General features: G+C 38.1%; 2 protein-coding genes across 2 annotated transcripts in view; one reads left to right on the top strand and one right to left on the bottom strand.

Annotated features, from left to right (window-relative positions):
- The window catches only part of PDE8B (phosphodiesterase 8B), a 50,468-nt gene that overhangs the window by 17,942 nt on the left and 16,532 nt on the right, over window positions 1-15,994 (top strand). The window contains exons 2-7 of the mRNA XM_087715617.1: window positions 2,275-2,334; window positions 3,356-3,546; window positions 5,729-5,788; window positions 7,329-7,386; window positions 13,173-13,261; window positions 15,763-15,841. Of these exons, the coding sequence (XP_087571743.1) occupies window positions 2,275-2,334; window positions 3,356-3,546; window positions 5,729-5,788; window positions 7,329-7,386; window positions 13,173-13,261; window positions 15,763-15,841 (537 nt within the window). The remainder of the gene's footprint in view (window positions 1-2,274; window positions 2,335-3,355; window positions 3,547-5,728; window positions 5,789-7,328; window positions 7,387-13,172; window positions 13,262-15,762; window positions 15,842-15,994) is intronic.
- Window positions 7,210-15,994, bottom strand: part of WDR41 (WD repeat domain 41) — a 58,537-nt gene continuing 49,752 nt past the window's right edge. The window contains exon 13 of the mRNA XM_014053670.2: window positions 7,210-8,413. Within this exon, the coding sequence (XP_013909145.2) occupies window positions 8,384-8,413 (30 nt within the window). The 3' untranslated portion in view covers window positions 7,210-8,383. The remainder of the gene's footprint in view (window positions 8,414-15,994) is intronic.

Raw genomic sequence — 15,994 nt, 5'->3', positions numbered from 1 at the left:
GAAGTTTCTGATTGCAATTCAAACTTCTGGTTAATCTGTGAAGTTCTGTATGGTTTGATTCCTGGATACTTAAGTAACTGTCTTTTTCAGGCAGTTCTTCATTACCTGGCAATAAAGAATCTTATCTGGTATGATGTCAATAGAGGGCAAGCTTGGGGCTCCTTCCCTAAGAGGGGTAGTACTAATGATAAATCCTCTCAATTGTTTCTCCTTTAGCTGCGAAGTGATGGATTCAGAAACCAGCCATAGTAGAGTATCCAAAATGTCTGTCTGCCTTCGCAGAGTTTATTGCTTTTTATACAGTTTTTCACAAGCAGCAAAGAGTATATGGCAACAGCATGGTTATTGGCATATTCTTCTTGTCAATCTCTAAAAACATCCTAGCCAGGGTAGAGTCTCACATATCTTGATGGTTCCTGGTACTGCCTGGTGGTGCTAATTAGGTGAGCTCATAGACATTTGAGGTAAACAGTTACTGAGGCGCAGCAGTGTGCTGCTCACAGCCTCTACATAACCTTTATATAACCTCTATCTCTACAGTGAAGGGGTCCCCCTGCCCCAAAGGGTAGACACTATTTTAAGAGGATGGAAAAAACAATTATGTTCTGTCAAGTATTTGTCAAGTAATGGGATCATCAGGATTTGGGCTGTGGATTAGTTGCATTGTTTGTAGAGATTTTATAATGTTTACCATGGCTTTTATTGATGGTGGTTATTCTGTTGGTCATTTTTGAGAACTATACAGAATCTAACAATGGAATAGAAATTTCTAAAATAAATAAGTAAGCTAACTAAAATTAGGGCTGTTGAAAGATGCTTTACAAAACCTGTGAGAGGAAATAAAAACCTCTCTTCGAATAATTAAATATGATTCGGCTCCTGGATATTTTAGCAACGGTCTTCTTCAGGCAGTTCTTCATGACTTGGCAATAAAGAATTTATCAGGTATGATGTCTGTGGGAGGGCAAGCTCATCTAAAGCTCATATAACTGTTCCTGAATGCAAGCATGTCCGTGCCTAGTAATCTCACTTCATTGTCCGCTCTTAATACACACATGTGCAAATAATTGGAAGAAGCTTCGGAAGCAGGTGTATGAAGTTCCCAAAGGATGCAGCTCCTTTAATCATTTAAGAGAAGTGCTGTGTTTAGAAAAGAGCCGAGGTGGCGCAGTGGTTAAATGCAGCACTGCAGGCTACTTCAGCTGACTGCAGTTCTGCAGTTCGGCTGTTCAAATCTCACCGGCTCAGGGTTGACTCAGCCTTCCATCCTTCCGAGGTGGGTAAAATGAGGACCCAGATTGTTGTTGGGGGCAATATGCTGACTCTGTAAACCGCTTAGAGAGGGCTGAAAGCCCTATGAAGCGGTATATAAGTCTAACTGCTAACTGCTATTGCTATTGCACCAAAGCACCTAATTTGAACTCTTTGCACAATCCTAAGTAAAATGATAAATATAAAGACAAGATTAGTCCACAGGAAATTTATAAACTTGAGTGAAACTTCAGAAGCCCAAAGAAGACCCACTTGTGTTGGTCTGCAGTTGATGTCTGACACACACATTCTTTCTTGAATAGGTTCTGCTCAATTCAGTTGTATTTATTCCAGGTATGATTTTAGCATATGGTTATGGAACGTGACTTTAAACATTAATTTGCTTCAAGGAGCATTTAAAGTAAAAAAAATAATGCTTCATGTCTTACAGGAACTTTGAACACTGAAACCTAGTCTTCTATTTAGAGAAAGGGTCTGTTAGGCTACATTTCAGGTGTTGTACTGGATGTTTAAATTGTGTGAATAGAACAATAAGCAAGACTGTTCTGACAGAATATAATTATGAAATCACAAGCCCCAATCATTTCCATAATCTTTTCCTGCCAGAAGAATAGTTAATTTGATTTGTTTCAAGAGCAAAATGTGATTTTGACTGAGTTGTCCTAAGAATAACAGGAAGAGTTCCTGTTTTAGAACTCTAAATAAATAAGCTGTTGATAAATTTCTCTAGACTGATAGCTATGCTCCCTAGCAAGAAAGTCCAGAATTCTGAAGTCTGCACAAATAGGAAAGAATAATTCAGTACAGACAGAAGGGTCGTTCTTCTGGCTTAAAACACAAACATGTATATGATTGTGCTTTGTTTGAAATCAGGACTGTAGAGAAAATTATCATACAATAAATTATTTTTATGCATTAGTTTACTCATTGTAATGAAATGCCATTAATATTGATTCACAATGGGACAAAACAAAGACTTACATGCTGCTTTTTCTTTTTTAGCAGGCTTCAACTACTGAGACAGAAATTGGACCTATGAGACTGACACAAGATCCTATTCAGGTAGTACTTGTTTTATTTGGCAATAAAAAACCTGTCTGTCTTACTTTACCAATAAACATTAAGTGCTACAGTCCTCCCCCATCCAAAAAAACACATTTTCTAGGGAGCTTCTTTGAATCAAATAAAATCCTTTAAAGATCTTTAAAGGGGAATATCTCCTGTAAGTTGAAGTAAGTCTGATAGATAGATAGATAGATAGATAGATAGATAGATAGATAGATAGATGGATGGATGGATGGATGGATGGATGGATGGATGGATGGATGGATGGATGGATGGATGGATGGATGGAGGTAGGTAGGTAGGTAGGTAGGTAGGTAGGTAGGTAGGTAGATAGATAGATAGATAGATAGATAGATGATAGATAGATAGATAGATAGATAGATAGATAGATAGATAGATAGATAGATAGATAGATAGATATGGTGGGTGGAGACAGAGACGGAGACAGCAATAATAATAGCACTTCGACTTATATGCTGCTTTACAGTGCTTTATAGCCCTCTCTAAGATTTACAGAGTCAGCATATTGCCCCCAACAGTTTGGGTCATTAGATAATTGGATGGACAGATGGATGGATGAACGGATGGACAGACGGACAGACAGACAAGATGTATCTTATTCACTGAACTGAAAAGTGGAGGTAGTGGCATCATTATCTTCTGGACCAATGATGACATCATTAGAAGTGAAACATAGTTGAAAATAGAAACTTTATACACACATTCACAAGCCCATGCATGTCCCTTTAACAATATAAAGCTTATGTCTTTAAAAGTAAAAATAACATTCAAATATGTACACACATTTAAAACATTGTTGTTTACTTCTTGCTTTTGAAAAGTGAATTCATCCATGGGGGGCTCTGAGGATACTTTAAAAAAAAATGAATGCTAAACATTACTGAGTCAATTATACAGTGAATGAAGTTAGTTTAATTGTTATTTTATTTTATCGTTATAGACCAAAATTATTGTTTTAAATGCATAGTAATTTTAAAATCTCTTCTGTATTTTATAGGTATTGTTAATCTTTGCCAAAGAAGACAAACAGAGTGATGGATTCTGGTGGGCTTGTAATAAAGCTGGGTATAGGTGTAACATTGCTCGGACACCAGAATCAGCACTTGAAAGCTTTCTTGATAAATATCATGAAATAATTGTTATAGATTATCGAAACTCCAGACACTTTGATGCAGAAGCCATCTGTAGGTAATTACTTGTTCTTGTATTTCATATGACCCTGGCAGTATAGGAAAATACTATTATGCAATTTCTATATTCACTTCCTAACTTCAGTGGCGAAACTGTTTCTGGACAATTGAGTGGGTTGTCATGCAATGAGATGTTCTTCTGTATGAAATCAGTGTGTGAAATCTCTGAATATAAAAAAAGTTAGATTTTAAGGAGGAGGATTTATCCATGGGGCATTTATGAGAAATAGGTTTAAAAAGTCAAGGTGATAGCTGTGCCCTTTTTACATGTGTCACATGTGCAACATATATGAAAAAGCAGCAGGGCTTTGATCATGGAGTCATGGCAACTTCCCTGTCTATGGAGGTCCCAGGAAAATGTTTCACATGTCAGAATCCTGTGGAACCATGGTATTTCTTCCTTGTTCTGTCTTCCAGTGACAGGCATAAAGTCGAATAAAAGACATGCCTGGGAGATGGCTTTCCATAAACCAAAAATAAGAACAGGAGCCTTGCTGAGAAAGTGAAGATCATGATGACTAAACTGAGTTGCTCTGGCCATTTTAAGTGATGGTGGTTGGGTCAGATGCATCTATATTGCAGATAGTTACTTACACAGCAATACAGTCAATGATCAGATCCCCCAAAGTCCATTCATGAAGGCATTTATGAAATACAATTCCTGTAAAAATAGTAGAAGTGCATTCTATTGATGATCGCTGGCTGATTGGTTGAAGCATTGTGAAATACAATAAAAATAACATAGAAAATTAAACTCAAAAGTAAAATCAAAACCAAAAATAATTCACTTAAAGTAAAAATAATTCATTTAAAGTAAAATCAAAACCAGAAATAATTCACTTATGGAGAGAGAAAAATTGCACCAAACTGTTGATAAAAGACAAAGGTATTTATTTGATCTGTGCAAGTTTTTATATCTGGACCCTGAACCAGTAGTAGCATCATTAGTAATCTGAGTAGTTTCAAAAAATTCGTAGTTATTCTACTATGCTATGGCAAATCCAAGAGTGTATTTTCATGACTGCTAAACAAAATTTGTCTTTGAAATATGTAATATTGATCTGACAGTGGGATAGGAGGAATGAGATCTATATTTCATCATCTATGCCAGAAAAAGTCTTTTAGAAGGGGTATGTTTAATATGGCTCATAAATCTCTGTAAAAACTGCAAAATAATAAGACAGGGCCTGTTGCACGAGAAACCATGGTAGCAAAAAGATTCAAAACAGTGGATCTTGCCATGTCTAACAGCTGAATGCAATATGTCAAATCTGCCTAGGAATAATGCTCTTGGAGTCTGATTTTTGGTGGAAGAAATGGCAACAGTCAGCTGGACTGGCATACAGAAACATAAATGAAGACTTTTCCAGATTCTAATTTATAGGCTAGGTCCTGATGTATACACAAACTTGTAATTTGTTCTTCCACTTCATATACTGCAAAAGAGACAATAGATATTTTGCTTTATCACTGTGTACCTAAAACTTGTATCTTTGGCATTAAGTACATGTATAAAAAATCAGGGTACAGCAGTAGAATGATGAACATGAGGCTGATATTGCTTTTCTTGGGAAAGGACACATGGTCCCATATTCAGGCTCTTGTGACAAAAAAGTCACTGTTTTGTTATTATAAGCTCAGCGGGATAAATGAATAATCAGTCAGTATGGGCTGTGATAGAACCTTATTCTTGCCAGCTTTGTAGAAGCCAAAATTGCTAAGTTAGGCTTTGAACAACCCATATACCTTCTCTGACTGCTGACCACCATGCATATGGTCCATATAATGTTTCAGATGACTTTTGAGACAATATCCTTCTAAAGGAAGAGTTTTAGCCAATATCATTTGTTTAGAATTCAAAACCTATGTTTGATAAGAACGCTCTTCTTACCAGCCTTCATAATTGCAGATATGCTTTCAGTATATTGGTTCTATGTGATCCAATCTTGCTTCCCAAGAATTTGTTTCAATTTACAGAAAACCTATTGTTTCATCTTGGTTTTTTTTTAGCTACCTAGCTTTGCCCTTTCATAAAATAGAACAATGAGACAGGTAAAATAACACCTGATTTGCACACACACAGAGAGAGAAAGAGATGCAAGCCATCTTAATATGTGATTGGTAAATTTTTGTTAATAAAATTGTTTAATCAAATATGGCCTGAACTTTCTTCATTCCAGGTCAATTCGTGCTACAAAACCTGCTGAACATACTGTGATAATAGCTGTTACCTTACAAACGTGAGTATTTCAGGAACTCATGCTTATTTTATATATATTTTAATGGGTATGGTTATTCAGTAAATAAGTAGAAGATTCTCATGAACATCTTAGTGTATGTCAAGAGGATAAGCTGAGGCCCCACAGCTGCATACAACTCTTTAAAATCTGTGGTGTCTGCTGAAGACCACCAACTATTGTAATGGTTAATGAGACAGAAGGAAAACTATGTAGCTCTCAAATGTAATTACATTTTATTTTAATTAAATTTAAATATAATAAAAACTAGCTTTGTTCTGGACTGCCATTCTCAACATGTTGCTGAAATTCAATTTTTTCATGGCCTAGAAAATGATCAGCACCATCAGAAGATTTTTTTTGACACATAAATCATTGCATGGTTGAAATCACATTCAGAAACTATTTTCCAAAGCACCTGAGGGTAGGACAGGAAGCAACGGGTGGAAATTAATCAAGAAGAGATGTAACTTAGAACTGAGGAGAAATTTCCTGACAATTAGTACAATTAATCAATGGAACACCTTGCCTCCAGAAGTTGTGAATGCTCCAACACTGGAAGTTTTTAAGAAGATGTTGGATATCCATTTGTCTGAAGTGGTGTAGGGTTTCCTGCCTAAGCAGGGGGTTGCACTAGAAGACCTTCAAGATCTCTTCCAATTCTGTTATTCTATATCTATCTAAACCAGTGTTTCTCAACCTTGGCAACTTGAAGATGTCCGGACTTCAACTTCCAGAATTCCCCAGCCAGCATTCGCTGGCTGGGAAATTCTGGAAGTTGAAGTCTGGACATCTTCAAGTTACCAAGGTTGAGAAACACTGATCTAAACTGTTAGGATGTTGTATGATTGCTCCTGGAAGGAGACTTGAGATCAAAGCAAACAACGCTCAAGCCCTCTCTGCAGCAAAGTTTCTGACAGTGGTTCCAAGAGACGAGTTCAAATCTTTTACCATCAAACACCATACAAAGTACAGCTTTGTTGGATTTTTCTGTGCCCATCTCAGCAACACATACAAAAGACCAAATTCTAGACAATTCATAATAGTTGGGAAGCTGAAAGAACAACAATAAACATATCCATCACGTGTTGTCATTTGTAAATGCAACTTGAATATTTCTTTGGCAGTAAGAGAGGGTGCCTCTCCTTGTCTCCGTTTTTTTTCCTGTAGCCTCAAGAGCTTTTCAGAATGATCTTTGCAAAATTTGACAGCAAATGTATGGTTTTTCATGTGACTTTTATTTTTTTTTTTAAAAAAACCTAAAAGTCTGACACACCTATTTTGATTTTTAAAACAATCAAGGAAAGAAAAACTAAGCCTTTTAGCCTTGCTCTCTCTGGTGAAGTTACTACAGTTCTGCCATTCCTTCTATAGTCCATAGAAATCTTAACTTCCCACCCCCACCCAAAAAAAATACAACCACAAAAGGATTTTTCACTCTCTTGAATGATTGATTGATTCAGTGCCATCGAATTGGTGTCCTCTCTTAGCAACCACATACATTGATTCTTATTGACTGATAATATATTTTGTATTTCTGCAGATCTGCTGGTCAGGAAGAAGCTTCTGTTCTCCCACTTCTCCATGCGGGATTTAATAGGGTATGTTAAAGTTATTGTAGATTGCTTAAGCCATAAACAATTGATTTATCAACCTTCATGTCAACATGACATTCATGTTGTTGTCATGCAAGCATTTGTTGCATGTGACAACTACGGCCCCTTCAGCTCCTCCACATTTTAGTTTGTAAATAAACACTAAGTTATAGATGTATTATTGCTGGCTCGATCTAAGGAGGTGAAAAGATACTGACAAATACATTTCTACAAGCCCGGACATGATTTCCTGTAACAAAGACCAAGAAAAGTGTGTTCAGTTTGAAAATAAGGTTGTCTTATGGGATCACATAAATCATCTATAACTGCTTCAAGCTCTGTATTTGCTGGTGCAGCATAGACAATGCTGATTGGAAAAGAACCCAAGGAATTGGTTGGCATTTTGCCTTCACAATCACTATGAGGAAAACAGGCCTGGGTGGTGGGGTTAGGAAGGAGGATCATACCTTTCCCAGCAGCAAGTTGGACTGTGTAAAAGAAGCAGATTTCAGAAATTAAGAAGAAAAATATTGATTTAGGATCATAGCGTCTGTTATTAAACAAGGCAGTTATTAAGTGACTTGTGCCCAATTTTATTACCTTTTTGCCATAGTTATTAAATGAATCACTTCTGTTAAGTGAATCTCATGGTCACTTAGCAAATCTGGCTTAGTTTGTTAGAACATTGCTGGAAGGGTCACAAATGACAATGACGTGTCCCTGGAATGCTGCAACCGTCATAAACGCCAGTTGCCAAGCACCCTTATTTTGATCATGTGACTTTGGGGATTCTGCAACGGTGATAATTTGGGAGGGCCAATCATAAATCACTTTTTTCATCTGTGTTGTAACTTGGAATAGTAGATAAACAAATGGTTGCAAATTGAGAGCTACCTCTAAATTATTTAAACCTCAGATTTCTTGCCAGATTTCATTCTTGAAGATGTACTCTTTTACTTGGCTCTATGTTTTTAGTATATCTTGATAGGTAAGGTTTGTTCCATTAAGCCTTCATTCTATGGTTGTTGTTTTTCTGAAAGAACAAAGCTTTAGTTAGCCTTTACTTAATTGGGGTTACTTTTTAAAAATCAGTCTGCCTTCTAACTTTTAGTTCCATCTTTTTAGCGTGCCTCCTTACTATATGTATCTTTCTGTTTTCATAATATACCATATCATCCTGCAAAAACATTGGATTTATTGTCTCCTTATGATGTAATATAAAACTATTGTTACTGATATATTTGTTGACCTCTCCCCTCACATACTTAAGTATGCAAACTATTCTGGTGAGGCTTATGTCTTATTACATACACCACTATTGTTCTTTTTTCTGAGAATGCTTCAGCAGGAAGCATTCTCTCCAGCCATCAGCCATCTTTATTCATCCATACATCCATGAACTATCTGGAAAAAAGCTGAGATAGAAGGAAAACAGAAAAGAGACTAAGACTTAGGCAATTTCCCAGTAGGATAAGAAGTTGTGAAGAAACTGCAGCTGGAAGGAAGATAACTGAAGAGAGCATCAGGGGGTGTTTTGGAGGCCTAAGGGAAAGGGAGAAGAAAAGAAAAAGAATTGTGATGGTAGTATATATGTTGAAGGACTTTTACTCTGAATGGGAGCATTATAAATACTAAAACTCTGTAACCACTAGATCTAAGCTCATATGAAATTAGGGCTAGACCACACCTTACCTACTGGAATCCTGAATGACTTTTATTTTCCTCAAAAAGGGAAGCTGCCTGATGTAAAAAGAAAGCCCCCAATCTCTATCATACAATGCTTTTGGATCCCACAGGGAGAGTAAATATATTCAGATAACTAAGATATAGTATAAAGAAATAATTGCATGTAGCAAGTTGATATTTTGTGGCTGGCCATCCCACCTAAACATTTGGTGAAAATGTGTAAAGGCTCTAACATTCTACATGTGTCCACTGAACCCAAAAGATTGCTTACCCCTGCTGATAACCATCTCTTATATTTTCATCCTCCACTGGCATGAATCATATCACCTGTCCCCACTGAGACTTCTTTCTTATCTTTCTCGCATATTTGTACACTTGTCATCAGAGCAGCAACAATGATAACCAACTTGTTCAGACAAAGTCCCCTCCCATCATTAACCTGTGCAGTATATTTCATAAACTCTGTGTGTGGGGGGGGGGAGAGATAAGCAAAGCAAAGAATGGGCATTAACATAATTATTGAATAGGTAACAGAGGCACTTCCTATGCCTCAGTGATTAACCTGAACTGTTGTTTGTTCAAGGAGGCAAAAGCTGAGACTCCCTTCTTCCTTATCTGATAAATATCCTTCTTTCGTTCTAAACATAATTCTTTATAACGTTCATAACTATATAATAAAAAGTAAATTAAAAATATCATATTTACCAGTTAATAAAACATATTTAAATATTAGAATTATCCTTTCAAAATAGTATTTTTGTTATATAATCCTGCAATGTGGATCAATATGCATACTTTACCTTTTTTGCAAGTGGTTAATAAATTAATAAATTTTCATCTTTTTCTTGAATATGTTGATACCAAAGACAGTGTTTTTATTTGTTCCTCCACTTACATTCACCCATCTGATCTCTACAATGTTACTAAGTTCATTCATTTGTATTTCTAAGCAAAAATAGATGCTGTTTAGCATACAGCTTAATGTTTTCTAATTTACTTTTCAATATACAATATTGCATCCTTTGGCTGCTATATTCCCATGAAGGTGAACCTATGGCATGTGTGCTAGAGGTGGCATGCAGAGCCCACTCTGTGAATATGCACGCCATCATCAGTTGCTCTTCTAGTTGCTTGGTTGGTCTTCCCGGGAGCTGGAGCACCAGAAAACAGCCAAAAAACACCCCCCCCCCAACAGCCAAAAAACAGGCCATTTTTCGGGCCATTCTCTGGGCTGTTTTCTGGGCCAGAAACATCCTGAAAAACATCCCAAAAATTGCCCAAAAATCGTTGGAAAATGACCAAAAGACCAGCTGGCCTACTAACACATGCACACACACACACCTTCCAGTTTAGGCACTTGGTGTCAAAACGGTTTGCCATCACTGCTATATTCTAACAATGGGAATCATGTCACTTGATTTCTGTTACATCTAATAAATCACACGTGAATTTCTGTATGGAGAACTCAAGCTTATCTTGTTTAATTCCCATACTCTGAATTTTAGTTCAGAGTATGGGAAATAAACAAAATGAGCTCAAACTCATAATTCACTGCACGGGCCAATGAACTTTATAGGTCAATGTTCTTTCTGGCTTCTTCCACAAAGCGGTTTTAAAAGCTCAGTTTCACAAACACTCCCACATTCTACAATATACAAATATTCATCCAAGGTCCTTATTTCAGGGCTTTGTTTCAACCCTGATCGAGCTTAGAAATTGTTCTGGTAAAGACATATTTATTTGTCCTTACAAAATACAACCCATTACGTGCCAGCAACACATCATCTGGATAGCTCATGCCATATCCCAGAAAGAAAATATCTTCCATTGATACCATTTGCAGAGCTAATCTTTCAATTGCAGTATTCTTATTTCTATTTCCTCTGCTCTTTCATAGAGTGGAAGGATGGATGAGAATTTCGCCTGATCTGAGAGATCTTGAGATTGTTTTCATGTATCATTTATCCACTTATATTTTAGGAAGGGAAATTGCTGATGGACTTGATAAATGGTGATACTATATATAGTTAGACAGCATTCTCCTCTGTCTTTTGTTGCAATGTCTCTTTTCTTTGAACTAATGAAACCTTGCCCATTCCCATTAGTTTGTCCTTTTGGGTGTTAAAATGCATCTCCTGAAGATTTTAGCATCTGTGCTAAGAGATACAGTCCTTCAGTTAATCACACATTGCAAGGTGTACTGGGCATTCAAGGTTAACACAAATCCTGAAATTATACCTGGAAAATAACTTCCAATCAGTGTTAGTAGCCTAACTACCATAATTTTCAGCAGTAATTTTCCAGACATATTTCAAGAGTATCTTTATCAAGAGCAAATTACAATATTCCAGTTGTGGTGTCACAAAGGCATGAATAATCGTTGCAAATCCAACAGGTTCAAATCCTATTTATATAGAAATTATTTCTATTAATGGTGGCATTGCTTACTTTTCCACAATACTGTTCCTGAGGTGCAGCTGTGGCAGGCTAGAAAGTGGGAAATCATGAGTTCTAGTCCCATTTTAAGCATGAAGCCAACTGGGTGACTTTGGACCAGTCCCTCTTTCTCAGCACTAGGAAGAAAGCAATGGAAAACCACTTCCAAGATCATGCCAAGAAAACTGCAGTGAGTTGTCCAGTTGCCAGAAGAGAACACTAACCTGGAGGCACACAGGCATACATTCACCTGGCACTAGCAGCTTATTATTTTGTAAGCAAAGAAGATGCATATATATATATATACTGTATGTGTTTGTGTGTGTGTGTGTGTGTGTGTGTGTGTGTATGTGTGTGTATTCAATTCAAGTTTCTAATACAGCACTTGTTTTTCCTTGGCAATTATTATTTTTGTGAAAATCATATTTTTATTGAGAGATGTTCCACCCTAGTATAGCTTTCCCAATCTGATAATCATCTCACTCAAATGGAAATATTACTTCTAGAACTGCAAGCCAGTGTCAGAGGTTGTAATTCTAAGAGTTGTAAAATCAGTATATGTACAATAGATAGTAACAGGAAGGATCCTGGCCTCTCTTATTAAAACACAAAGTTGGCAACATGATGTGAATGGGCACTAATGTGATCTCCCACACTCCAAATATTTTTTTAATCATTTAATTTTTTTAAAAAAAATACAAATGAAGCTGGCATGTTATAAATTCAGGCACCAGCTTATAGTGCAGAAATGATTTTACCTCCACAAAAATCCCTCTGGAACAATAGAAAACACCCAGGAGACTCATTCCTATTTCCTTAAATTGGTGCTTCAGTGATTAGTTATGCCTGCCATTATACCTACAGGATCGGCTGGCAGCTGGTGCGATTCAAGGTACTAATTATGACTTTTAAAGCGCTCCATGGCTTAGGCCCAGGATACCTGCGAGACCATCTACTGCCATCGGTAGCCTCTGCGTTTCCACAGAGTTGGCCTCCTCAAGGTGCCGTCGGCCAGACAGTGTCGGCTAGCGACCCTCAGGGGGAGAGCCTTCTATGTGGGAGCGCCTTCCCCCTGGAATGAGCTGCCCCCAGAGCTTCGCATAATCCCCGACCTCCGGTCCTTCCGACACGCTCTAAAAAGTTGGCTTTTCCAGCAAGCCGGCCTGGCCCCAACAGAATAAAATAAATGATTGATTTAATTGTTAATTTTAATCTATTTTTTAAATTTTTATTGTTAATATTAATTGGGTTTGTTTTTGGATACTCTATCTAATTTCCTTTTTAACTTTTGTAATATGTGTTGTTGTTTTTTAATGTTGTGCGCCGCCCTGAGTCCTTTGGGAGAAGGGCGGCATATAAATCCAATAAACAAACAAACAAACAAACAATCCCCAGATGCTTTGCTATGGAGATACAATTGGGTCACATCTCAAAATATTGTTCTGGGTCATCTGGTTCAAAGCATTGCTATTTATTAAGGATTGGGGGGAAATCAGAAGCCAATATCTACATGCTTCCCCTATATTGTTTGCCTTTTAGAATTGCATTATCTTGAGTCTGGTGTTTTGCAAGCTAAAGGTATTTGTTGGTTAACTCATCAGTAGAAAGATTATTGTAGAAGTAAATTATTATGACCAGTGACATCTACTTTTTGTTTTCATATTTCCCAGAGATTTATGGAGAATAGCAGCATCATTGCTTGTTACAATGAACTGATTCAAATAGAACATGGTGAGGTGCGATCACAGTTCAAATTACGGTATGTAAGCATTTTTTGTTACCAATTATCCCCTGGGTTAGTAGAAAAAACAGAGTCGTTGTATTACATCGAAATAACTCTGTCCAGATGTTTGGCAGAATTAGAAGAATGGAAATGTATCGAGAGAACAAACCTAGAACTAAGTTAGAACAAGTGATCAGTGGAATGACTTGCATCCAGAAGTTGTGGATACTCCAACAGTAGAGGTTTTAAAAAGATACTGGAAAATTATTTGTCTGAAATGGTATAGGTTTCCTACCAGAGCAGGGAGATGGACTAGAAGACTTCCAAAGTCCCTTACAACTCTGTTATTCTGTATCACCGATGCTGGGTATTTATGTATTAAGAATAGCTTTTCTGACTTTTGAATTGTAGGTTTGTCATTGTTAAAATAAACGTATGTCTAAAAAAAATTAGTTCAAAAATCTAATTGCCTATATTTCAGAAATAATTGACAGATATTTGCATGACAATTTTTTTCTTCATCCAAGAGTCTTTTAGGGCTCATCTCTACTATGGTACTTCCGTACCTTTGTATCTCCAGATCAGACAATTTGTTAATGGCTAGAACTACCCTTTAAAAATAACCAACTCAGTAGATACCAGATCAATGTTGCAGAGAATGGCTGGGACTAATTTTTGTTAATGCTGTTTGATGGATTGCATTCCATTTATGGTTTTAGCTTATCTATCTATCTATCTATCTATCTATCTATCTATCTATCTATCTATCTATCTATCATCTATCTATATTTATCCATCCATCCATCTATCCATCCAGAGATCTGTCTATTTTTGTAAATGTATTTTTATTTGAAAAATCAATAGAAATATTTACCCATGTGAGCAGTACCAAATGTCAATTGGTACCAGGGACGTGCAGTCACTAGAGGCAAGGGAGGCGGAGCCTCACCAGTCTCCTCAGGAAAAAGAAAGAAATTTAAATATATATATTTTTAAATAATTAAAGCCAAGATAGTTGCTACCAGATTCCAGCTCACAGTGGCTTGGAGTCTGCTTAGTGTTAACCAAAGCAGGAGGCGAGAGAACTCGGGGCCTCTTTTCCATAAGGAATTTTTCGCCTTCTAAAAGTTAATAAAGAGTTAAAAGGCAAAGAAGTTCAGATGGAAAAGAGGCACTAATTCTCCTGCCTCCTGATTTGGAAGCAGCCAATCGTGTCTTCTTGAGCACGCTTACGTTGGGCGGGGCGTGCTTCAGAGGAGAGAGGAGTGGGCGAGAAGGAGGAGGCTGCCTCTTTGCTGCAGACCTGGGCGCTTGGCGGTTCCCGCGATGCAAAGTGCCCCACCATCACCGATGCTGCCGCCCGCTGCCCCAGCCTGCTTCTCCAGGCTCCGCCGCTGGAAGTCCCGGATCGCCTCTGGGGGAAGGCTGGGTGAGAAGCGGAGCGAAGCTTCTCTGCAGCCTCCTGGTGCTGCCCAGAGGCTCTTGCAGGAGCACGTGTCAGCGGCCGGCGGCCTGGAGTGGCCCCGGCTGTGAGACAAGGGAGCACTTAAAGCAGCCGCTGCCACCGCCGCCACCACCCCTCCTTTGCCCGGCAGGGCGGTGGTGGCGGCAGCGGCTACTTTAAGTGCTCCCTTGTCTCACAGCCGGGGCCGCTCCAGGCCGCCGGCCGCTGACACGTGCTCCTGCAAGAGCCTCTGGGCAGCGCCGGGAAGCTGCAGAGAAGCTTCGCTCCGTTTTTCACTCAGCCTGCCCCCAGAGGCGATCCGGGACTTCCAGCGGCGGAGGTTGGAGAAGCAGTGGACGCAGGCTGGGACAGTGGGGGGGCAGCGGGGCACTTTGCATCGCGGGAGCCACCAAGCGCCTTTGCTGCAGACCCGGGCACTTGGTTGCTCCCGCGATGCAAATTCCCCCCCCCCCCCGCCGAGGCCGACCGCTGCCCTGCTGAGCCTCACCAGGTATCAACCTCACCGCACGTCACTGATTGGTACAATCTCAGGAAGACACATAAATATATTTCGACTACCTGCAACTTGTATGTTGTAGGTTGCCACCTCCTGCTTTACTATGTGGAACTCTAAACTTCCCTAATCAGAAACATTTTCCCCACAAAGTGCCACTTTGTGCTTAGGTTGCAAAGGTAGACTGATCACTGGATCTCCACATTCATGCAAGATGCAAAATGCAAATTGTGACATAAATAAAAACATGCATATTCAATACGTCTGAGGAAACAGCTGGAAAATTTGTGTTGAGTCCAGGCCTTTCTGATTTCTTTCCTCCTGCCAAATAAAAGTTATAATTTTATTTGAGAAGTAGAATCTATTTATATTACTGCAATAGTAATAGTACATCATTCATACTGTATATTAATGACATTAATTTTGCATAGTTTAATAGTAAACTAATACTTTCTAAAAAGTATATTTTTTACAGGAAGGTGATCTATTTCCATGAACTTGCATAGGAATTAGTCAGTTATAGCATCTTAATTGTTCCATCATAGATTCTAATAGTTACTATTTATTGATTAATTACAGGGCTTGTAATTCGGTATTCACTGCACTAGAACACTGTCATGAAGCAATAGAAATAACTAGTGAAGATCATATTATTCAGGTATGGACAACTCTCCTTAGAAAAATTGTTTATCAATGTCACTTTAAACTAATAAATGAAAGAATCCCCACTTTTGCACATGGGTATAAATTCCGTTTAGATATTATTTTGGAATTTTTTTCTATTGTTGCATTTGCACTGAGGGAATACAAA

Source organism: Thamnophis sirtalis, unplaced genomic scaffold (genome assembly GCF_051295495.1).
Source record: "Thamnophis sirtalis isolate CommonGarterSnake01/CBP01778 unplaced genomic scaffold, rThaSir2_p1.2 scaffold_5, whole genome shotgun sequence".
Lineage (NCBI taxonomy): Eukaryota > Metazoa > Chordata > Lepidosauria > Squamata > Natricidae > Thamnophis > Thamnophis sirtalis.
This window is presented reverse-complemented; position numbering and strand designations above follow the sequence as displayed.